Genomic DNA, 24,661 nt, shown 5'->3' with positions numbered 1-24,661 from the left:
ATTTGTTCTTTGTTCAAGTAGATTATTTTATTTTCAGGGGTCTCTTCCTGGCACAGCAGGTTAAATATCTGGCATTGTCACCACAGTGGCTTGGGTCACTGCTCTGGCTCAGGTTCAGTCACTGTCTTGGGAACTTCAACATGCTGTGGGTATAGCCAAATTAAAAAAAAAAAAAGAAGAAGGAGTTCCAGCCCTTCTTCCCTATATAGTCTTTTTAGGGCTCATCAGGTTAAGGACCCAATGTTGTCTCTGCAAGGATGAAGGTTTGATCCCTGGCCTTACTCAGTGAGTTAAGGTTCTGGCCTTGCCACCAGCAGTGGCGTCAATCACAGATGTGTTTAAGATCTGGTGTTGCCATGGTGGTGGTACAGCTGCAGCTCCAATTTGACCCCTCACCTGGGAGCTTCCATATGCCTCAGGTACGGTCCTAAAAAGCAAAAAAAGAATATTGCATTCTCTGATAAGGCTACAAAACAAAATGTTGCCTACACTTAAATAACACTGTTACTAACAGGCAGTCATATTAGCATATTAGAAAAACAAAACAAAATAACAGAAGTTCATCGCCTGCAGAAGTTGTCACAGCACTGTAAATCAAGCATACTTCAAGAAAATTTTTAAAAAATGAAAAAATGGAACAAGTTTCTAGACACTAAAAAGTTCATCATCTAATATATTGTCATCTAATATATTATAGGTGTAATAATATAATTAGGTATCTTTTTCACTCAGTAATATCAAAGTCACACATTATTATGTCGATAGTCACATCCCCTGAAATACTCAGGTTCAGATCAGATATTTTCCATGTATATAGATATATCTATATATATATAGTCTTTTTAGGGCTGCACCTGTGGCATACAGACGTTCCCAGGCTAGGGGTCAAACTGAAGCTGGAGCTGCCAGCCTCCACCATACCCAGGGCAGTGCAGGATCCAAGCTGCATCTGTGACCTACACCACAGCTCACGGCCTCGCCGGATCCTTAACCCACTGAGCAAGGCCAGGGATCGAACCTGTGTCATTATGGTTCGTTAACTGCTGAGCTACAACAGGAACTCCCAGATCAGATATTTTCATATTTACTGAGCTTCAGTTCTATTGCAGTTTTTTTCATAGCTCACATTGCCCTTCATTCATTGGCTCATGGTTTTGATATCCTACTCTGGCTCTTTTTATATTCTAGTTGCAAGTTAGGAATTCTTTGAGGCTAGAGAAGGAAACGGAGAGCTGTACACTGTGGCCACTTCTGCTCTATCATGTTGCATCACTGGAAATAAAGAAACCTGGGCCTCTGGCAACATGACACTGACATAACTTCCTCTGTGTTATTTATCCAGCAGGCACAGAAGGTACCGTACCTTTAGGGCTGTACTCGTGGCATATGGAAGTTTCCAGTCTAGGGGTTGAATTGGAGCTGCTGCTGACAGCCTAAACCACAGCCACAGCAACATGGGATCTGAGCCTCGTCTGTGACCTACACCACAGCTCACAGCAACACCAGATCCCTGACCCACTTAGCAAGGCCAGGATTGAACCCACACCCTCATGGACACTAGTCAGATTCCTTCCCGCTGCACACAACGGGAACTCCTTAACTGCATTTCTGTGATTACTAATAAATTTGAGCTTTTGTTCCTAAAAAAAAAAAAAAGGAGGTACCATACCTTCAGCCTGTAAGTTTTTTAAGGACTTTCACAAATACTTGAGACCTGAAAAAAGTTGTCTTTCCAAATGAAAATTACGTGTTCGATATGCTATGGGATAGGGTAGCAGGGCTCCAAAGGGAAAATACATAGAAAGTACTTAGAATGGATGCAAATCCTAAAGCCAGCCTTGAACTTCCTGCAAATGATCTGCCACCCACTTTGTTCTTACTCTATAGCTTGTTAACCAAGAGCACTGGCTAATATGGTGCAATGGAAAATAACAGAGAATTAGAATGTTGAATGCTGAAAGCTGTGGTGGAGACCCTCTATTCAGGTTTTTAAACTGTGCCTCAGATGCAAAAGGCAGGCTGAGGCAGTGGGGCTCTGGTCCATCCTGCCCCTGCTTCTCCTCCAGCTCCCTGCCCTGACTGCTCTCAGAGCAGCCCCACTTGCATCTGTTTAATGTGTTGGGATTGGTAAAGTTTTGCTTGGAAAGGGAGTTCACGGCTTCTGTAAGAAAACCACTGATCTATTCTGACTTCATCATTTTACTAATGAGTGCCTTGAGGCGCAGAGAATTAGAATTACCCAAGGTCTCCCAACTAGCTGAGAAAGCCAGCTTTCCTGAGTCCCAGTTCAGGGCTATTTCCTTAGGCAGAAACAGAGGAGTCCCAGATATAAGGGAACAAATCTATTCCAAAATCTGCCCCTGACCTTGTGCAGAGAAGGTGTTATGCTGTCCTGGGAGGCACGTGGGCTTTGCTAGAGCACTTGTGAGGTGGTTCCATCACCATTTCCCATGAGCATCTTTCAGGCCAAGGTCACATTCTGGGAGGTGGAGGAGATCTTTTATGAAGGGCTCGGAGAGCACCTGTGAAGCTAACCAGGGGAATACAAATCACCTTATCTCATGTTGCATACATGGGTTATCCTCTGAGTTTCAGCCCCAAAGAGAAAGTTCTTGTTTCTCCTTGAAGAAAAACAAAGATTTTTTAAATCTTTAAAAATGAAAATTTATTGGCGTTCCCACGGTGGTGCAGTGGAAATGAATCCGACTAGTAACCACGAGGTTGCGTGTTTGATCCCTGGCCTTGCTCAGTGGGTTAAGGATCCGGTGTTGCTATGAGCTGTGGTGTAGGTCGCAGACATGGCTCGGATCCTGCATTGCTCTGGCTGTGGGGTCGGCCAGAAGCTGTAACTCTGACTTGACCCCTAGTCTGGGAACCTCCATATGCCTCAAACGAGGCCCTAAAAACCAAAAAAAAAAAAAAAAAAAACAACAACAAAAAAAACCCCAAAGATTTATTTAAAGAAAAAAAAGCAAAGATTTATAGCTAACAAGAAAACTAAAAAGCAAAAATACAACAAAACCAGAAAGTATATAAAGGACTAAAAAAATGCATCCATGATGGCAAAGGACCGCTATTGACTAAGTCGTTTTGTTAATCCCCCAAAAGGACCTATAACCCATACAGTAGCCATAAGCCACATGTGGCCACTAAGCACTGGAAACAGGACTGGTTCAAACTGAGATGTGCTGGAGGTGTAATGATACACCAGAATCAAGATTTAATAGGAACATTTTTTTTAAAAGAATGTAAAATCTCTCAATAATTATCAATTTTACTGATTTGTGTTAATGACACTATCTTGGGTCTACTGGATTAAGTGAACTACATCATTAACACTAATCTCACTTTTTTGGCTGTTCTTAACATGCCTGCTAAAAATGTTAATTATGGATAGAGCTTCCTTACCTACCCACTTGCATCTCTAACAAGCATCCTATCCTAATAAATCTGTTTCTTGCCTATCAAAATAAATAAATAAATAAAAATGTTCATTACATATTTAAATACAGTGCTTGTATATATTTCTACCTGGACAGCACAGCATGGGGCTGGAAGTGACCAACCCACGTCCAAGGCATCCGAGCTGAGAAGGCCGGGGTTCTTTCCAGCAATAGCTTCTTGCCTGCATGTGGTCCTGGCCGAAGACCAAGGTCTCCCTCAAAGAGCAGCTCCAGGCCCTGCACTCATGCTCTCGAATTATGTGCCTTCAGGGTGCAGTCATTTAAAGTCCTTTCCGACAGAAGCTGGATTTAACCTGGGGAGATGCAGTTTAGCAGGTTTTCAGGTATTATTATGAAATAATAGTCTAAAGGGCAAACTCCATGGAAGTTGACCAGTACCGCAGAGTCAAAGCAGAAAAACACAAAAGTCTTACAATGAATTTCTACTTCCTAAATTGGCAGGACTAGAACTGTGAAGAGTAGAAACATGTTAAAACATAGGTTGCTCAGGATTTTTCCTAACAGAAATCTCTGGAAGTTTTTTTTTCCTCTGTCATCTCTAAAACGAACCTTTAATCAGATATTTATTTAAGTTCAGTGTCACTGGAGGTGTCTTGCAAAAGAAACCCCCGACATAGAACAAAACTGAAGTGTTTTGTTGGCTTAGGATATTATTTCTTTTTCTTAGAAACAAAGCGTTGGCCTGTGAGAAATGAGAGGCACTGCATTCAGAGCTGAGTTTGGTTAGCCGTGAAAATTGCCAGTGCCCTGCAGAAAAGAGCAGTTACCAAGAACCTGTTAGAATTCTAAAAACAGGAGTTCCTGTCGTGGCGCAATGGAAACAAATCCAACTTGTACATGAGGTTGAGGGTTTGATCCCTGGCCTCGATCAGCGGGTTAAGGATCCGGCGTTGCTGTGAGTTGCAGTGTAGGTCGCAGATGCATCTCGGATCTGGCGTTGCTGTGGCTCTGGCGTAGGCTGGTGGCAATAGCTCCGATTAGACCCCTAGCCTGGGAACCTCCATATGCTGAGGGTGTGGGCCTAAAAAGACAAAAGGCCAAAAAATAAAAACTAAAAACAAACCATACCCAATACAAAAAAATAAAGCACTTTTTTTTTTTTCTGGTCTTTTTAGGGTCCCACATGCAGCATACAAACGTTCCCAGGCCAAGGGTCAAATGGGAGTTACAGCTGCAGGCCTACACCACAGCCACAGCAATGCAATATCTGAGCCATGTCTGCGACCTACACCACAGCTCACAGCAATACTGCATGGATACTAGTCAGCCTCGTTTCTGCTGAGCTGCAATGGGAATTCTAGCACTTGCTTTTTTAAAGAGATGACATGACAGAAATTCAGTTTTGAAATGGACCCATGGTAGGCCGAGTAATGGCCGGAAAGATACAAACACCCTAATCCCCGGAGGCTGGAAATACTCCATTATGTTGCAAAAGGGGCTTTGCAGGTGTGCTTAAGTAAGGATCCTGACATAGGAAGATTATCCTGCATTATCCAGGCAGGCCCTAAATATAGTCACAAGTATAAGAGAAAAGAAGAGGGAGATCTGATTACAGAAGAGAAGGCAACGCGACACAGAAGCAGAAACTGGAGGGATGTAACACGAGCCAAGGAATGCAGGCAGCCACAGAAGCCGGGAGGCACAGGGAACACATTCTCCCCTGGAGCCTTGAGAAGGAACCAAGCCCTGCTGACACCTGGATTTTAGTCCCATAAGGCTCACTGCTGGCCTCCAGGACTGTAAGACAGTAAACTTCTATTTCCAGCCATTCTATTTGTGGCAATGTATAATGGCAACAATAGGACCCTCATATAGGACCCTGGTGATGTCATAAAATTAACTTAGAGGCCAAATTTTTTTCCTTTCAATCACATTAGTTTTTATAGGCCTCATGCATGGAAAATAGAAATCTCCAAGATAAAAGTCGTGGGAGAATACACATCAAAGGGTTAAGTGTTTTAAGTGGCATTTGTTCCCCCTTCCCCACACACCTTCCTTAGCTTTTATCACACTCTCCATCCTTGGAGTCTCCATCCCCTTGTTCTTCCTTGCACACCCTCTCCTAATATCCTCTACCCCGAGAGTAGCAACACATCCAGGTGCAACTTCAGATGTACTTTTGTGTATGACTTGCTAAACCTCCATAATATTAACCAAAACGATCCCAATTTTCCTTGTGAAACCACATATGGTATAATAAATATAACTATCATGGTTTATTATAAATAGTAATTCATTTATTCAACACATACTTATTGAGGACCAGCTATGCCCTAGGCACTGTGTTTGACCCTGGCAGAATAGAGTGAACAAGGCAGACGTGGTCCCTGCCTTCATTTATAGATGAGTAAAGGAGATGGACTAAAGCAAGTAAACATATAAATGCTTAAAAGGACCAACTGTGGTTAAATGCTGTGACAGAGACAGAGTACGGTGACAGTGAATAACAGAGCTGACCTCCCTTAGGGTGTGGCACTTGTGTTGTATAAGGACTCACCTTGTAAAGAGCAAGGTGAGGGTGAAGAGATCATCCCACAAAGAGAGATGTAGTATACACAGACACACACACATATATGTGCACATAATGGAATACTACACAACCATAAAAAAGAATGATGCTAAGTGAAGTCAGATATCATATGATATTACTTATATGTAGAATTTTTAAAAATGATGCAAATGAATTTATTTAAAAAACAGAAAAGGACTCACAGAACAGACCTAGAAAACAAACTATGGTTACCAAAGGGGGAAGGGGTAGGGCTAAATTAGGAGTTTGGGAATAACAGACACATACTCCTATATGTAAAATAGGTAACCAACAAGGACCCACTGTATATAGCACTGGGAACTATATCGAGTATCTATTAATATCGTATAGTGGAAAAGAATCTGAAAAAGAAATATGTATTATATATTATTATGCATATATTCTATATGTAATACAGAATATAATATACATATAATATAGGATATAAGAATATATTTAGGAATATATATAATTGAATTACTTTGCTGTACACCTGAAGCATTGTAAATCAACTATACTTCAATATTAAAAAAAAAAACAAAAACGCTATGTATAAGAAGCAAGAAATTGGGACTTACAACAAGGAGAAAAATCAGTCAAGAGAAACAAACCCAGAAAAGAAGAGATAAAAGAACTAGCAGATTAGCAGTCAAGGACTTCAAAATAGGAAGTTCCCCATGTGGGAAAGTGGGTTAAGGATCTGGCGTTGCCACAGCTGTAGTGCAGCCCGAAACTGTGGCACAGGTTCGACCCCTGGCCCAGGAACTTCCACACGCTGAGATTGCAACCAAAACCAAAAGAAAACAAACAACAAAAAAACCCAAAAATTAGAAAAAAAGGACTTCAAAATAGTTATTAGAAATATGCCCATTCATGCATTTAAAGGAAAATATGACCATAGTGAGAGGTGAAGATATAAAAAAAGAAAATACAGCAATCATATCAAGATTTCTTTGTCAGTAAGCACCACCCTCTCACCAAGAAATGCTATAACCAGCTCTTTGGCCTCTTTTCTGTAAACAATTTTGTTTCATGTAACTTTGTACTTAAAAGGACTCTGTACTTTTTTCCCTGTATGGAAGTATTTTTAAATGGATTTTGGGACCATATCATATATAATTTTTAAAGGAAGTTTAAAGTGACCTTGACAGGGGCTGGAGAAGGAGGGAGGTGGGATTGTGATAGAATTCAAGATGCACTTCTGCCTTGAAGTGACACTGTAGAAGGTACAGGACTTCCTGACCTGTGAGCACAGAGCAGCTGGCCAGGGCTGAAGGGGTGACCAGGTCTGTGTGCCCTGAGCAATGCTGTCTCGGGTCCACCTCCCTGTTGGGCCATCTGAACCTAAGGTCTTGAGCCTTATTGTGGCAGAACTCTCAAAATTGTGGCCATATTATCTTTTCGCCGCTTCTTTTAATCATCCTTTGGGAGCTTTAATGGTCTTTGAAAGGTATGATTGAAGTAAAAAATTAATTAATTCAAAGGAAATTGTTACAGTTCAGGAGCTCATCTAATAGATTGGTAAGCGTCTTTTATCAGAGCTATGCCAAGCTGGCGTCACATGAAGCAATTAGGGTGACAGGAGAAAGGCTAGATTCTTAGTTACTGAGCCTGTATTCCCATTAGGGGGGTACAGGTCTCCTGTAAGGTCTTCATCCCTTAAACACTGATCTCAAAGCTGAACTTTCAAATTTGAAATCTCCCATATTATCAGCTTTTCCAAAGTTCATAGATCACTTAATTCCTAAAACACTAGTACCAAGCTTAAACTTTAAAGTTATAAATGATTGGGCATGTTTTTATGCTCTTTAACTGAAACCTTATTTCTGCACAGTCTGTGCCAGTAAGGAAATTAGAAATTGTGTTTTTAGCTATTCCCTGGATGAAGGAAAAGAGAAATGTGAGTCTCAGTGGAGGCCACTGAGCTGTCATGCTTCTATTTGGTGCCAGCTGGTCACCTGTTGGCAGGGCCAGAAGGGAGCCCCAGGACTAAATCCACCCTTACGCTCTACCCCCAGCTTCAAATAAAACACCTCCACAAGAATATCTCCCCGTGCAAACCACTTTCCTGAAAAGAAACCTTCTCTGCTTAAGTGATGTCTAGTTATCAGCGTGTATGTTGATATCCAACAAATTAAACTTTCAGCTTGAAGCAATAACTTTCGTTTATATGTTATTTCGAGAGACACCCCATCGCCTTGCAACGAGTGTGTTTTTATCTCACGAACACACAGCTGAAAAGAGCAATGATAAAAACATCAACACAAAATGACTCAAATATCTTTATTCAAACACCTTCATGATCAGTTATCTTAATTTATTTTATGCCATAGATATGGCGCTCCTAAAATCTCATTATCTTTCACTTACTTTAGTTCTTCATTTTATCCTCAACGGGCATGTCTCATGTCTCCACCTCGGGAAGAAGATGGTGAAGCAAGGGCAACCCGGTCACCGGGACGCTGTCAATGGCAATGACACATCATTAGGAACACAGTCATGTAACAGACCAGGCCGAGAATATATCATTAAGAACCCAGACAGCAGATCGTCTTCTTGCAATATCATTTGAAATTAACAAGTACCTCCAAAGGAACTGTTTACTGCTTTGTCTGCAAAAACTGCTCTGAACAGTAAACCAAAGAGACAAAACATCCTTTAGTGGATTGTTAGGGCACTTAAGGAGGTGTAAATTGTAATTAGCCATATGCCAGACTTTCACAGCCCAATAAGAAAGACGCCTGATGGTGCAGGATCTCCGTGGCCCAGTTTTTCAGGTCAAAAGCAGAATGGCTGTTGAGTAAGGAGTAATCCACAAAGGAAAGCGACAATGCTATTCCATTCTCCGGCTTCAAACACAACAGAGGAGAACTCCTCCTGCACGCGTTTGCGATGGCAGTCACGTCGCTGAGTTATTATATACGCCCACCTAGAGTTTCTGGCTTGGGAGACAGGGAGGGAGGGCTCTATTCAGCTGAAGCCCTGTTCTTAAAAATCATGGACGGGGGACACACTCTGTTTACGAAGGAATCAGAGTGAAAATGTGGTACAAAGATAATGTTCCATATTAATATTTCCAGATAAGAAGAAAAGGTTCAGAGATGGAGCCTAAGCCAGAGAGTGGCCTCAGATAGTAAAAAATAAATAAAACATAAAAAAATAAAAACAACAACCAAAAAATAAAAACAAAACCCAAAAACTTTGGAGAACTTTGTTTTATGTACTGCTGTGCCAACCAGCTATGTGACTTTCAGTAAGTCTCCGAATCCTCTTAAACATAATATCTAATCCCCTGTAGCCTTAATTTAACATTCTTAGAATGTGGGGATTAGACTCAGTGATTTCTTAAAAATGGCATGTGAAATGTGTATGGACGAGGGCACCCTTTCCAGGACCCTCATTTTCCTGAGATGAGTCATTAACTTGCATTCAGTTTGCCAAAGGTCCTGTGACTAAAAAAAAAATGTGAAGGAAAAAAGAATGAAATAAGGCCATTTGCAGCAGCATCTGGAAGGACCTAGAGATTATCATACTAAGTGAAGTAGGTCAGACAGAAAGACAAATACCATATGATATCACTTACATGTGGAATCTAAAATATGGCACAAGTGAACTTATTTACAAAACAGAAACTGACTCACAGACAAAGAGAACAAATGCATGGTTATCGAAGGGGAAAGGGGGCAGAGGGATAAATTAGGAGTTTTGGATGAACAGATACATGCTACTTTATATAAACTAGATAAACAACAAGGACCCACTGTATAGTACAGAGAGCTATGTCCAATAACTTGGAATAGCCTATAATGGAAAAGAATCTGAAAAAGAATGTAGGAGTTCTCATCGTGGTGCAGCAGAAATGAATCCGACTAGGAACCATGAGGCTGCGGGTTCAATTCCTGGCCTGGCTTAGTGGGTTGAGATTCCGGCATTGCCGTGGCTCGGATCTGGCGTTGCTGTGGCTGTGGTGTAGGCCAGCAGCTGTAGCTCCGATTCGACCCCTAGCCTGGGAACCTCCACATGCTGCGGGTGCAGCTCTGAAAAGACAAAAAAAAAAAAAAAAAAAGAATGTGTGTATATATATATATATATATATATAGAATGTATATATATATATAGAATGTATATATATATATATATAGAATGTATATATATATATAGAATGTATATATATATAGAATGTATATATATATATATATAGAATGTATATATATATATAGAATGTATATATATATATATATATAGAGAGAGAGAGAGAGAGAGAGAGAGAGAGAGATGTACCAGCAAATCACTTTAGTATACACCAGAAACTAACATAACATTGTAGCTCAACTATTCCTCAGTTAAAATAAAAAGAAGACTAGTGGCAAATTGGAAAAAAAAAAATTCTTTATGAAAAAAGGTGAAGGAAGAATCCCAGGCTGGTAGGAATGGAAAATGAAACAAAGAATATTCCAAATCTTGTGCTGGGACAGATAAGGAACAGGAGGATTTGATTTGCTCTGTTTGGCTGAGCATAAGATACTCTTCTCATTCAAGTGAAAACTGCTGAAGGTGGGTTTTTATCACTGATACTCTGGCTCAAATAGCTGTATGGGAGTAAATTGGGGATTAACTTGATTCTGAAAATCATGCAAATTCTCTTTGTGAATGTCTGTGTTCACGTAACTTTCTACTGAGTGACTTTTACAAGATAACAAGATTTGGCTAATTCCTCCTAAGGCAGATACACACGGGGACTAGAGCCTTCAGACTGCAGAACACATAATGGAGTCTATCCTTCTTTATCATCTGCTTGGTTCACATTCTTCTGTTTTGATTTGGGGTCTATTTCACGATCAGATAGTAAGGCAAGTATGCAATTTCCAGGGTTAACAGTTCCTCTCCCTCCTCCTTGCTCCCACCCCACCCAACCAACCCAGTATTGCAGCCAAGAAAGTCTTCGCTGGAAGGCAAATGCCACTAGGGAGAGGGAGAGGCTTTGCTGGTTTAACCCTGTATTCCTCATTCTTAGCACAATGTGCCCAGGACAGAGTCATTGCTCAGCAAGCATTTGTTGAATGAATCCTCATACTTAACAATTTCCAGAATGGTTTTGGGATTGGTGATTTCTCCTTTCTGAGACTGATCCAGTGGACCCAACTTAATTCTCTGAAATCTACTTCAGCTTCCTATTTTCCTAAGGTGGTGGAGCTTGCTGGTTTTAATGTAGAAAGCGCAGCTGGAGTTAAGACTCTGGATATGCGGGTTGTCAACATCTTTGTGTAATACTCAACCAGCTCAAGTGGTTCAGGCAATTGCAACAGCATCCCTATCTTCATTCTGGGGAACTGTGAGGCATTTGTCCTTGGATAGGGCAAACTTTTATCCATCCTACTGAAGCACAGCCTCAACAGATCGACCCCCATGATCACAGCAAATTCATCATTTCAGTCTGTATTCCCTTGTTGTAGAATTCTCCCATGTAAGAAATAGCAGCAGCAAGCAGCAGTCACAGCAACAACAACTCTGACATTTTCATTAAAGTTGGGCACTCAGGAATGAATTTGTTGAATTAAATGAATGTCCTATTATCTAAGCTCAGTGCCTCTTGGGACAACATGTAAAATCGGACTCTTAGCAAGCAAAATACTCTACTATCTAAATTCAAACATAATTAATGGCTCATTTCCCCCATATTTCATCTCTCCCTGCTGCAACCTCCTGAATTTTAGACCTAACTCTATTCATACTCTTTTGTTTTATTGCTAAGGTCTGAGACATGGAAATAGCCAGTTTCTTCATCTTTAATTTAGTGCTTTCACCCACTTCAGGGTGGTTTTTGAATGACAGTTGTTGGTTTGGGAGGACAGATGATGGAAAGATGTCCATCTCACTGCTAATTCCATTTTCTTTTTGCATTTTCTCCCTTTGTTGTCTTGGTCCTTACTCCCAGACATCTGCCCTCAAAATCTAACTTCCTTGTGATCCGGTCACTCCCATCACATTTGCTGTGTTTATATCAACTTATTGTTGATTGGGGCTATTTGTGCATTGGCTGTCTTTATTCAGATATGTTGCTGTGACACACTAACAATAAATAAGGAGTTATCTCAGCATGAAGGTTCAAGAGGAAGGAAAAATGTTCTTCGTATTTTTAAAAGAGACTAACTCTGGGTACATTTAGGCTGGTATACAACTCTGATTTCCAAGGGTTTGAAACAACACTTAATATATGTGAAGTCTATTATCATGCATACCAAATTTCAGTAGCCTTCTGGGACATCAAATTATCAATGAAGCAAAAGGCATGACACAGTGGTTAGGTGTGCAGGTTTTATAATAAAGGAAAGAAGATGATAATGATTTGGGTATATTTGCTTCAAAGTTTTATGTAATTTACCAGATCAAGTTAACTTTTCTTCTTCTCATAGCCCCAAAAGTGTGTAATTGCTGGCCATCCCATTTTAGACATTATTTTAATTTTTTATTATTAAAAAAGCCCCAGATGTTCATTACTGGAGTTATAAAATGAAATACACGTACTATAAAATTATGGTAGGAAAGGACTTAAGAAAACCAAAAATGAGTAAAGAATGGTCAGATGGGGAAAATATGCTCTCAAAATGGAACTCTTTTCTAAGAGCCACAGATGCAATACCTTGAGCCTCAGGAGAGCTTTAATTAGCCCAGCTCTTCCTCCAGCGCAGGCTCAGAAGCTCTGGCACAGGCTGTAAATTAGGGCAAGGAAATCCAGCAGGGGCCTGGGTGGGTTAAGGGGGAAGGGCAGGATCTTAAAGGGGCAACGACCATTTAAAAGAGCAATACCTCTCTGCCCCACCATTCCTGTTTTAGGCCCTTCAACCTATTACCACCCACCTATTCCACCTTCTGTGTTGCCCACTTCAGTTCATAGTACTACCTCTATTTTCCCAGTTATTGAAACCATAAACAAAGGAATCATTGCTAATCTCTCTCTTATCTCAGCTAATGCAAAATGAAGCACTATCACTTTTTTGCAGATTTTACCTTAGATTTGACTTAACTTCTCCATCCCTATTATTGCCCTGGTTTAAGCCCTCAGGACCTCATTGGGCTCTGCCTGGGCTCTTACAACAGTGTCTCAACGGGTGTTATATGCATTCCCCACTGCTGCCAAACCATCTTTTAAAAATCACAGCTCCCCTGAAAAAACACTGCAGTAGTCCCCATTACCTGTAGGAAAAAGTTGAAGCTCCTCAGTACTGCATACCTGGCCTCTATCAACCCGTAGACCTCATTTCTGACACTCCAAGGTTGCATTTGCTGTCCTCACAATAACCAACTGCTTTTAGTATGTATGTTCCAAGATAATATAAATTAACACTGAAGATAGAGAAAAGTTTCTGGCCCATTTAAAATACATAAACAGTTGGGGCAAGATGAAAAAACCCTATTTCTACTGAGCACTTCATTTATTAACTTAGGTATATATATAATAAAATATTGATTTATACTTTTTCACTTCCACACATCATAATATCAAAGAAAAATTTCAAAAATTAAAAATATGACTCTCTTACCAATATAGAATGAACCCATGTTGATGTTATTTTAATTGATGAAGGAACCAGTAGGATGGAAAAGCTGGTTCTAAGAACATTTGAGGAACTGGTTATTTCTAGGGAAAAAAAATAAAGATTGCTAGATTAGACACAAAATGAATTAATGTTTAATAGGGCAATGAAGTAATATATTATCTTTCCTGTTAAACAATCATTTATATCTCTACCAAACAAAATCTACAAATTTACATGTGACTACACAGTATTTGGATTCTAATTCATAGCAAATAGTTAAGTCAAACACAGTTAATTTTTCCTCCTGAATCAAATAATTAAATATTACTACATTGAAAGGACATACAATTCTCTTCTTGCTTTCTTATTATTTTCAAGTGCAGGATAATTTTTCTTAACAATGAAAGTTTTTTATAAAAACACTTGACATTAATCTTCTTCATCGGTGTTTTGACACCACAAAACACTTCTTGAGTCACCGAACAAGGTTTTCCAGAACATAACACTTTATGTCCTCCTATGTTTTCTCAGATAAATCATTCTTGGAATCTCATGTAGTTTGAAAAGAGAATAGATAAAAGTTCCAGCTGTGGCACAGTGGATTAAGAATCCAACTACAGCAGCTCGGGTTGCTGTGGAGGTGTGGTTGTTCTACTACAAACTGTAGAAAAGTGTACAGTTATGTGGACATTAAAACGTAGAGTAACTACTAAAATAACAATAATGCAACCTGTACCTCCCAAAATTGCAAAAAGAAATAAGGGCAATATATAAAGGGCCTTAAGACTCCAACGGATAGTCAGGAAGGAAAATAAAAGAAGATGCTAAACGCAAAATGTGAAATGGTAGAAATGATTCCAAATTTATCATTCACAATAAACATAAATGGATTTATTTCACCCATTAAAAGACAGAGACTACAAAATTGGATACACCAAAAAGAAACAAAAATAAAAACAAAAACCTCCTCCCATAACCATTCCTAAAGCACAACAAAAATTAAAGGATGAAAATAAAGGGATTATAAGGAAATAACAAAAAACAGATGCAGCAATACTAACATTAGACAAAATAAAAATTAAGACAAAAACATTAGAGGAGTTCCTGTTGTGGCACAGTGAAAATGAATCTGACTAGGAACCATGAGGTTTTGGGTTTGATCCCTGGCCTCGCTCAGTGGGTTAAGGATCTGGCATTGCCGTGAGCAGTGGTGTAGGTCGCTGACATGGCTCAGATCTGGCGTGGCTGTGGTGGAGGCCAGCAGCTGTAGCTCTGATTTGACCCCTAGCCTGGGAACCTCTATATGCGGCAGGTGCGGCCCTCAAAAAAAAAAAAGTCAACAACAACAACAAAAAACAACTTCAAAAAGATAATCATTTTGGAAAATTTTGACTAATTTATTAAAAATTCATATATTCAACAGAGAAAATTCTAGAAATATAGACTACTTTAATAAAATTAACAAGGTTGCTCAAATATTTAGAGCATCTTGTACCCAAATAGAGTATTTTCAATACTTTCAGTACACTTTTCTAAAATGACCATGTACTAGGTGCAAGAAAATTCAATTACCAAGATTTAATATCACCTCTGTTCACAAAACATTTAAATTAGCAATCCATAATAAGTCATAACAACCTTTATTTGGAAAATTTAAAAAATGCACTAACAAATGGCTCATTGGTTAAAGAGGACATTACAATGTTATGGAATATTTAAAACTGAAGACAACAAAACCACCACATGACAAAACTCATGAGACTGAGCAAAGTAGTTACCTAGAGAGAAATGCATAGCCTTGAATATAATTAGTCTTATAAAAGGAAAATTAAAAGCAAAAATCTAAACTTTGAAGTTATGTAGGTAGTAAAAGAATTATAGACTAGCAAAAATAAGTAAAGAAAATAATTCATATAATCCATAAAATAGAAAACAAAGACATACAAAAAGAAAAATCACAAGTAAAAACTGGTTCTTTAAAAAGTAATCAACTGATTAGAATGGGACAGTAAGAATGAATAATATTAAGAATAAAAAATGAGGCATAAATACAGCTAAAACATGATTTTAAAAACCCTAAAAGAACAAGACGAACAAGTTTATTCCCAAAACAACAGAAAAATTAGATAAAATATAAACATTTCTTGGAAAAACTAATTCAAGAACAAAAAGTCATAAAAATATGACATGTCTGTCTGTCTATCTCTCTCTCTCTCTCTCTCTCTCTCTCTCTCTCTATCTCTCTATCTCTGTAATAACAAGGCTCATCTTGCAAAATAAGCCAAGTCCAGATGGTTTCAACAGGTTTACCAGGGTTCCCTTGTGCCTCATAGGCTTGGGTTGCTGTGGCACAGGTTCCGTCTCTGGCCAGGGTAACTTCCACAGGCTGTGGTCAGAACCAAAAAGGAAAAAAAAAAAAAAAAAAAAAAAGGAGTTTTACCAAATACTTCCAACTCATTTTACTAAACTTCTATAATCTTACAGCCAAATCCAGACAAGAGCAGTTACAAGAAAATTAGAGGTCCTTCTCCCTCTCCTAGAGGTAAAATCCTGGATAAGGCATTATAGCTGTTCATCTCTTCTGTTAACTATTGTATTGAGGGCCACAGTCTGGACAGTGGACTACTATGCAGCTGTTAAAATCGACCTAAGCAGGTTCAGAAAAGTGGGGACTTAAAGCAGGCAACCAGCGTCCCTAGTTCCTGTTGCATCTTTTTCCATTTCCAGCCGGGCACACTGCTGTTTATCCTTCAATCACCTTGGCAGCCATCATGTCCTGTCCCACAAATTAATCTTTCAGTTTTTTTGTATTTCCTTCGTACCTCGTGCATATATCTATAACCAAATACATCTTATGGTTTTGCAAGGATTTGACTACCTGTGACCTGACCTCATAGGGTAGCACTGAGTAGCACTGGAAAAAAATGTTGAACACCACTCATCTCTGAAAGATCTAGAACCCATTCCCTCTCCCCTCATTAAACTGATTTGTACAAAAAAGCAAATAATGCTGAGCAGTCCCCAGGTCACCCAGCACTCATCGCCGAAGCCGGGGCCGTGGCAGCTGCCCTTTTCGTGTTTCTCCATCAGAGAGATGCCTAAGCTCGAGCCCACTTCCACTTCCTCTTTCCTTTAAGCGCCGCAGACACTCATCCTTCTCAGAAAAAAAAATCTTTAACAGGAAGCGCAGAGGCCCGGGTACCCGGCCTCCCGCCCCGGACTCGCAAGCCCGCGCGGCCCCCGGCCCCGCCCGCGCAGACGCGCGGCCCGCCGCCCCGCCCGCGCACCCACGCCGCGCCGGGCTGGGAGCCGGCGGGGCCGAGCCGGTGCCGGGCGCCGTGGGGCTCGCGCGCTGGGCCCGCCGCCGAGGGCCGCGCCGGAGCGGGGGCGGTAGAAGGGCAGGCCAGGGCCGGGCTCCTGCTGGCGGCGGGGCCGAGGCGGAGCGCGCGGCCCGCCATGGAGGTGGAGGAGGCGTTCCAGGCAGTGGGCGAGATGGGCATCTACCAGATGTACCTGTGCTTCCTGCTGGCGGTGCTGCTGCAGGTGAGTCCCCTGCCGCTCCGACGGTCCCCCATCCCCAGCTCCTGCCCGCCCGGCCTGGGGCGAGGCGTACCCCACCCCAACGCCGAAACGCCCCAACGCCCGGCCCGTACGCCGAGGCTCTGCAACCCGCCGAGGTGCGGAGAGCCTATCCAGCCTCCACTTCCACCCCGCGCGGGGGCGGCCCTGGGCGGGCGAGGCGTCTCGCGTTAGCCTGGGCCCCCGAAAGCCAAGGGCGCGGGCCCGCCTGTCAAGCTTTGTGCCTGCCCAAGCCTCAGATCCTTAGGCGCCTGCACCCCTCACCTCGGGTGTGGGTGTATATGTGGGAGGTACTTAAGCCGAAGAGCTGGTTAGTAAGAGATGCAAAATTCCATTGTTACCAGTCATACGCCGTGAATACGAAAGGGAATTTCTAACCTGTGGCACCGTCACCTTGGAATCTGGAACACAGAGAGGGCCCTGATCATTGGCTGACAAAAGGGCTGATCTAGAGCGGCCACCTTCAGCTCCGGGTATCTACTTACCTTCTTTTCCTGGATTTGAAGGTGCTTCCTATCCTGGGGACGTTCAATGCTTAGGGTTTATTTCTCTCTGGCTTAGGGTGGGCTGGGACATTCTGCCCAGAGCCTCCTTGGGCAGAGTCTTTTATATGTCGATAGTGCCATTTACAACGTGCGGTATAAAATGGAATCAGCTTCTTCCTTGTACAGAATTCTCAGAGACTCCGTGCACACCCCAGCCTAAAAATGTGGCTTCCATATGCTCAAGGTCGCTACAAACACACTTTGCCAGGCAAGAGTTACTCCTCCTTTGCCAGCTTAAATGGCCCAGTTGGCATCAATTCATTTATTCTAAAGGCCTTTCATTCACAAATGCTTTATTCGTATCTACCCTGCTAGCATAGCATTTCTGCTATGCGTGGGCCCTTTAACTCCTTCCTGCATTTAACAGTTTAACTAGTGCCTACTGCGTGCTTAGCAGGGACTGCAATCAAAGCCCTTTTCCTGTGAAGTTTGCCTTTCTGGTGGGGTCAGGTGAAGCAGGCAGGCAGTTAAATAATTACAGTTCACATGTGATGATAGTTTTTCTGAGGGAAGGGCAGGGTGGTATATGGACATAATTGCCAGTCCACCAGTTGCTTAAACCTTGTGCAAGTCAACTGCTTAACAGGAAGATGGGGGCCAGGGAGGTAAGGATAGACTAAGTGATTCTCTTTGCCATTACAATGTTTGAAAGTTAAAAAATAAATAAATAAATAAATTTAAAAAAAGAGGAATTCCCGTTGTGGCTCAGTGGTTAATGAATCCGACTAGGAACCATGAGGTTGTGGGTTCGATCCCTGGCCTCGCTCAGTGGGTTAAGGATCCGGCGTTGCCATGAGCTGTGGTGTAGGTTGCAGGTGTGGCTCGGATCCTGAGTTGCTGTGTCTCTGGTGTAGGCCGGCAGCTACAGCTCCGATTCGACCCCTAGCCTGGGAACCTCCATATGCCATGGGAGCGGCCCTAGAAAAGGCAAAAAGACCAAAAAAAAAAAAAAAATTGTTTAATAAAAGTTCAGTTGATTTCAACACCAGCCATAAGAATCATTCAAAACAACGCACTGATAGATGAAGTCTGTTCTTTCTCTAGCAAAACAAATTCTCAGTTCACAAATATGTAATATTCTGAAGTTCTTAAAGTGTGTGGTTTTAGCTCTAAGTGTACTCTCCTGTGGGGAAAGTATCTGTGCTAAATCACAGAAGAGTACTTAATGCAGAGAAAACAGAATTGTAACCATGATCCCTGATGTTCATATAGAATACTTTTTCTTTGCGAAAATTCTTTTCCTGTTCTAACCAAAATTTCAGCCACATGACTTCCTCTCTGAGTAATCCTTCCTCCTCATTCCTACACTCTGCCGCCTCTGTCATTTTCTCACTTGCCTCGCTAGGTATGCACTGGCATTTATAAGTTTGTTTTGAGTGGAGTGTGGCACTAAAAAAGGCCACAGTTCTGGGTTCAAGACCTGTTCAATTTCTGTCACTTACTTTTCCTTATGGTTGACCCAGTTGGTTAGAGTTTGGTACCACAGAGATCTAAACCCATGGCCTTGGCTGTTCATTGCACCCTGCCTGACACATGGTCAGTGTTCATCAGAGAAGAATTAGCTCTTAGAGTGTTGGGACTGAATGATTGACTGTTATCTTGTAGGTGTGAACTGGGGAGGTGCCCTGTAGCTGTGCTGATCCCCAAAGAGTAGATGCCCAGGTCCAGGCAGAAGTGAATTCTTCCCAGCTGTTAACTGGTTACGAGGACTCAAACTGCCAAATGGTCCTAAGGTCACCCAAAGCTATCCTGGATATGAGAGTCCAGTGCCCCAAGGACCATACTACCCGGTCTGCTATCGGACCTGGCTTAGACCAAGGGAGCTGGCCTGCAGGGTGAGGGTGCTGGAGCATCCCATCACGTAGTTGTGACATGTCACAGGATGCTTTCATCATTCTCGTGGGCCCTGTTTCCTCCAACAGAGGCAAAGTAAGAAACCTTCTTCAGAGTTGCCTCGAATGGAAGGAGGTTGGTGTTTGCTTTTAAACCAAAGCACTTGTTTACCAGCACCCAAGGAAGGTACAGACCAATTGTATAGCAGCCCTGCCAGAGCATCCTGCACACTGTATATGCCACCACCAGGGAGAGGGAGCCTGTGCCTCAGCAGGAGCCTTTTTTGCATCTATGGTTTGGTGATGCCCAACCCCAGCCAAGAAACACAAAACTAGAGGGATAGAGATGCAAACTCTACAGGTGCTTCTGCGTTCTCTTTCTTCCAGGACCATCAGTATTTTTTTAAAAAATGGTTTTAACTCCCTTTACTTCAAATTCATCCAAGTTCAGACTAAGAGGACGAAACCAGATTATAAGCCAACTCAAAAGGTCTTCAGATGAACTCTTTTCTTGAGTTATTGATACCATGGTGTAGCCCCTCCCTCCTTACCTCATTATCCAGTTTCCTTTGGGGAGGAGACCTACCCTCCCACTCCCTGCAAACACAATTTTTGGAATCTCCATAGGGTCAACTTTCAGATGGAAAGAATAGATGCAGATTTTGTAGATTTCTCTCTAGTATAAGATCCAAGTGCACTGATGATCGTAACGCTTCATGTTAAGGTACATAAACGAAAAGCTAGAGGAGAAAAATTGCCTTCGATAAAACTGCTCGTCTCATGAACAAGCAATAAGAGTTACAATTTTGCAGTTAGAAAAATTCTTATCCCCTCCCAAATACGCATGCCCTCTTTTGGGTAAGAGCTATTTGTAATATTTAAATAATTCTATTTTCCCTTTACTGTTTCCATTTAACGATCATGATTCAGAGTTGACACCTTCATCACTCTTTTGTGTTTGTTTATGTGTGTGCTTGTTTGTCGGGCTGTTTGGAGGATGGTTGGGATATAATTATTTGTTTCTTGATCCCTTTAGACATAAAGTGGAAATGGACCGTGCTTCTTTGTTCTAAGCCAGAGACTCCAGCTCCTTTATTTTCCACAGGATCATGAATTATAGGTTGTACTATAATTTGCACAGCATTTAAAACATCCGTTAACCAACAGGACCATGTAACCTGTAATAAGCATTAGTTTCACCAGCAGAATTGTGATGCTGCTGTGAACCTCAGCTTGAGGTGTAGTCGTCTGGTGTTTCAGAATGCATTATTTTTTATGTAAACTCTTAATAACCCCAGCCTTGTTTTTCTGATCCTAGAACTACCAATGTATTCACATCATCCATGCAATAAATATCTTTTCATGGTATTTTAGAAAGTGGAATGATTTGAACAGGTATTTTGCAGAAGAGGAAACTATAAGAGTCGACCCATGAAGAGATGTTTACTTTCAGTGGGCACCTGGGACGGGCATATTAAAATGACTATGAAATATCATTTCACACTTATTAGATTAGCAAACATTAAATAGTCTAACAGTACAAGTGTGATGAAAATGAGAAGTAGAGGGAGTTCCCGTTGTAGCTCAGTGGTTAACGAACCCAACTGGTATCCATGAGGTTGCAGGTTCTATCCCTGGCCTCACTCAGTGGGTTAAAGATCCGGTGTTGCCGTGAGCTGTGGTGTAGGTCGCAGACGCAGCTCAGATCTGGCATTGCTGTAACTGTGGGCACAGGCCGGTGGCTACAGCTCCAATTCGACCCCTAGCCTAGGAACCTTCATATGCCATGAGTTCTGCCCTAAAAAGACCAAAAAAAAAAAAAAAAAAAGAAAAGAAAAGAAAGAAAAATGAGAAGTAGAAACTACATCTGGAGAACAATTTGGCACTAATAAAATTATAGTCAGCACTGGACTCCTAGGTATATATCCCACAATAGCTCTGAACATGTGTGTAAACAGGAACATACAGGATAGTTATTGCAGCACTATTTGTAAAAACAAAAATAAGCAACCATCTCAATGACTCTCAAAAAGGGACTGGATAATTAAAATATGATGTAAATTTGATAGAATATTTCAGTTAAAATGAACAAACTAGATCTATACACAGCCACATGGATGAATCTCTTATAACATTAAATGAAAAAACAAAACAAAACCAGTGTGAGATATATATATATATATATATAATGTGAAACATACTTTCATTACAAATATTTAAAAATTAAGAAACAGTACTGTGTGTGGCTTATGGATGTATAGGAACAATGCAGAAGTATAAACACATGGGGTAGAAGGACCCACACCCCCATTCATGAGATCGGCTGCCTCTTGGGAAGGGTGGGAGGGGGCGGGACAGGGAAGGGGGGCAAAGGAAATTTCCTCTGTGTCTATAATATTGTATTTGAAAAATCTGAAGCAGATCTGATGAAATACAGTAAAGGGTTCTGATAAATTGTGGTGATGGGTTCATGAATCTTACTTGTTTTGCTTTTCTGTGTAACTTTTTAAAAAATTTAAAACGATAAGAAGATGTGCATACCTAGGAGACAATACTACAGTTCACCCTTTGAGAATAACAGTTCATTCTTTTTTTTCTTTTTTTTTTTTTGGTCTTTTTGTCTTTGTTGTTGTTGTTGCTATTTCTTGGGCCGCTCCCGCGGCATATGGAGGTTCCCAGGCTAGGGGTCTAATCGGAGCTGTAGCCACCGGCCTACGCCAGAGCCACAGCAATGCGGGATCCGAGCCGCGTCTGCAACCTACACCACAGCTCACGGCAACGCCGGATCCTTAACCCACTGAGCAAGGCCAGGGATTGAACCCGCAACCTCATGGTTCCTAGTCGGATTCGTTAACCACTGTGCCACAACAGGAACTCCAACAGTTCATTCTTTTATTGCTATTCCTCTGGCCGGTTAAGGCTGTGAGTTCTGGTCATTTACCATGCGGGAGGGTGAGGAAGGGTGAGTCTTGTTCAGGAGCCTTTATTAAACTTTGCGAGGGACTTCATCACAGCTAATGGCTCCTGCCTGCTTGCATTTGTCTCCATGTCCGTTCTCCCCAGGAGCTTCATAGGAAGACTGCCCTTTGATGAGGTGTCCCTGAGATGATAGCTGGAGCTTCTGATCTCTCAACCGTTAAGTGAGTGATGAAGTCTACACCATAAACCTTAGTAAGACTTTATTGTACCACAGTTGTTGAGACCAGCCCTCATGCCCCAAGGGCTTCTCACCACCACCAGTGGTTCAGCCATGATGGCAACCTGTGGCCATTAGCAAGAGCTTCTGCCATGACTCCAAAACATGTGACCATCTACCAGTGTCTCTGGTCTGAGCAAGTTTTCTGCCAAACCTACCCTCAAATTTAGTTCTGTCTGCCTCTAGACAATGGCTGAGAGTTTGCATGATAATCTGGGGAGCCTTTGCCTGATGCTCCTTCCATCAGTTTAGGTGAGTGGGGGCACCATAGGCCATAGCTACTCTTGTCCCCAGCATGGCCTCAGGAAAACTGTTGTCCATAGACAGACACTGCCCCCTGGTGTAAAGCAGATGAAGCTGCAAATCTATCAGCCCCTCAGATTTTCATCTGGGAAGCATGTAGAAATCCAGGAAGCCTCAGGAAGGTTTAGGGAGGTCCTATGGGCCATGAAACATCTCAAGAGCTGGGAGCCATTGGCCTGACCACACCCAAGCTCCCAGCAGCATGCCACCCACTGCTACTTGACATGTGCCCTAAGAGAAGGTATTCCCCTCCAGCAAAAAAAAAAAAAAAAAAAAAAAGTCATTAAAAATGTGCAGCCAAGCAATGTGAATATGGCAGTATGAGCACTAGACTTGAATGCTGTGACATTCTGCTGTGAGGTGGCTGAGTGAACTCTTGCTGATAACCGCCCCCCCCCCAATCCTCACTGTGCTCTCGGAAATTAAATCATGAATATTTAATTCATGTGTTTTGCACGTTCAGGATCTCTTAAAGTCACCCAATGCCCAGCAGTTAGTTGGCATGAGGTCAGTGTTGACTTTGGGGCTTTAGAATACTGGCTCCACAGTGAGAGGCTGCCTTAGAAGGAAGAGCCATCCAATCCAGAGACACACACACAGCTTGCAAATCTCCCCTCTCACTCCCTTGACCAAAAGCTCAAACAGGAACTACCATCTGCATTCATGGCAATTGTATGGTACCCAACAAACAGTATATGGTGGTTATAGAAAAAAGAGAAGATGAAGAGAAGAAAAAGAAATCACTAGAACTTCTACCACCCAGAAGTAAAATATGCCCAAAGTGTATAGCCTTCCAGACTTTGTATTATACAAATGTGTACATTCGCCTTTTTGGAGAAAATCTGTATCGCACCTTGCTTTTGTCTCTCAGCAGTCCTCTGAGTGCCTTGCTCTGCGCACTGATGAGCAACCACATGTTTTTCAATAGCTGTAGCACTGTTGTTGGAAGGTATTGCCGTATCATAACTTCCTCTCTCAGTTCTCTTTTGTTGCACGTGTGGGTTGGTTGGGTCTTTTTCCCTGGGCTGGAACTCACCCGGCCCATGCTCCTTTCTTTGGCCCGGGCCTTCACGTCTCCCAGGTGATTGTTTACACTCCTCTCAGGCCCAGACGGCTCATTCCCCCCAGATGTTCTTTGTTGCAGCTTTGCGGATGAGATGGAGGTCACTGGACCTCCTTTCCTTTTTCCCCATATTTAATTTTTCAGCCTCACCAGTCCTTATGTTTCTCTCTGGCATCCAAGAGGAAATCACATCTCCACCCTCTTTCCAGGGATCTCCTTTCACTTTTCTTTCTTTTGTTTGTTTGTTTTTGATTTTTGATTTTTTTTTAGGGCCACACCTGCAGCATATGGAGGTTCCCAGGCTAGGGGTCGAATCAGAGCTGTTGCCACCGGCCTACACCACAGCCACAGCAACGCGGGATCTAAGCCGAATCTGCAACCTACACTACAGCTCACAGCAACACCGGATCCTTAACCCACTGAGCGAGGCCAGGGATCGAACCCACAACCTCACAGTTCCTAGTCGGAGTTGTTTCCACTGCGCCATGACGGGAACTCCCTCTCCTTTCGCTTTTGTTCTTGATTCCATATGACTCTCTGTCAGTCATTGCTGATCCTCTATCTCTTTGTGTTCTCCGACATCCCACAGAGTGGCCTGTGTGGTACATTTA

The 24,661-nt window shown here is 41.9% G+C and overlaps 1 protein-coding gene and 1 long non-coding RNA gene across 22 annotated transcripts in view; one reads left to right on the top strand and one right to left on the bottom strand.

The window, feature by feature from the left end:
- The window catches only part of LOC102165975 (uncharacterized), a 43,357-nt gene extending 25,629 nt beyond the window's left edge, over nucleotides 1–17,728 (bottom strand). For 5 of the 10 annotated variants that reach the window (XR_014844434.1, XR_303164.4, XR_014844435.1 and 2 more), the window contains exons 1-4: nucleotides 17,046–17,478; nucleotides 13,536–13,633; nucleotides 8,365–8,456; nucleotides 3,532–3,757 (exon numbers count right to left, since the gene is read on the bottom strand). This is a non-coding gene — a long non-coding RNA (uncharacterized LOC102165975). The other 5 variants (XR_014844438.1, XR_014844437.1, XR_014844440.1 and 2 more) reach the window with 5 other exon arrangements.
- SLC22A15 (solute carrier family 22 member 15) overlaps nucleotides 1–24,661 on the top strand; it is a 255,205-nt gene that overhangs the window by 145,827 nt on the left and 84,717 nt on the right. For 5 of the 12 annotated variants that reach the window (XR_014844385.1, XR_001308430.3, XM_013997252.3 and 2 more), the window contains exon 1: nucleotides 16,832–17,075. The exons of the other annotated variants lie outside the window; for them this stretch is intronic. Coding sequence is in view for 3 of the 5 variants with exons in the window: in XM_013997252.3 (XP_013852706.1) it covers nucleotides 16,989–17,075 (87 nt within the window). In the remaining 2 variants the exon portion in view is untranslated. Of the gene's footprint in view, nucleotides 1–16,831; nucleotides 17,076–24,661 lie in introns of those variants that run through there. 12 annotated transcript variants of the gene reach the window in all.

Source organism: Sus scrofa, chromosome 4 (genome assembly GCF_054392235.1).
Source record: "Sus scrofa isolate SSC_HxYL_T2T_F1_AM1 chromosome 4, Sscrofa_HxYL_maternal_Yorkshire_Landrace_v2.0, whole genome shotgun sequence".
Taxonomy (NCBI): Eukaryota; Metazoa; Chordata; class Mammalia; order Artiodactyla; family Suidae; genus Sus; species Sus scrofa.
Note: the sequence above shows the minus strand (reverse complement) of the source record. Positions and strands in the feature narration are given on the sequence as shown.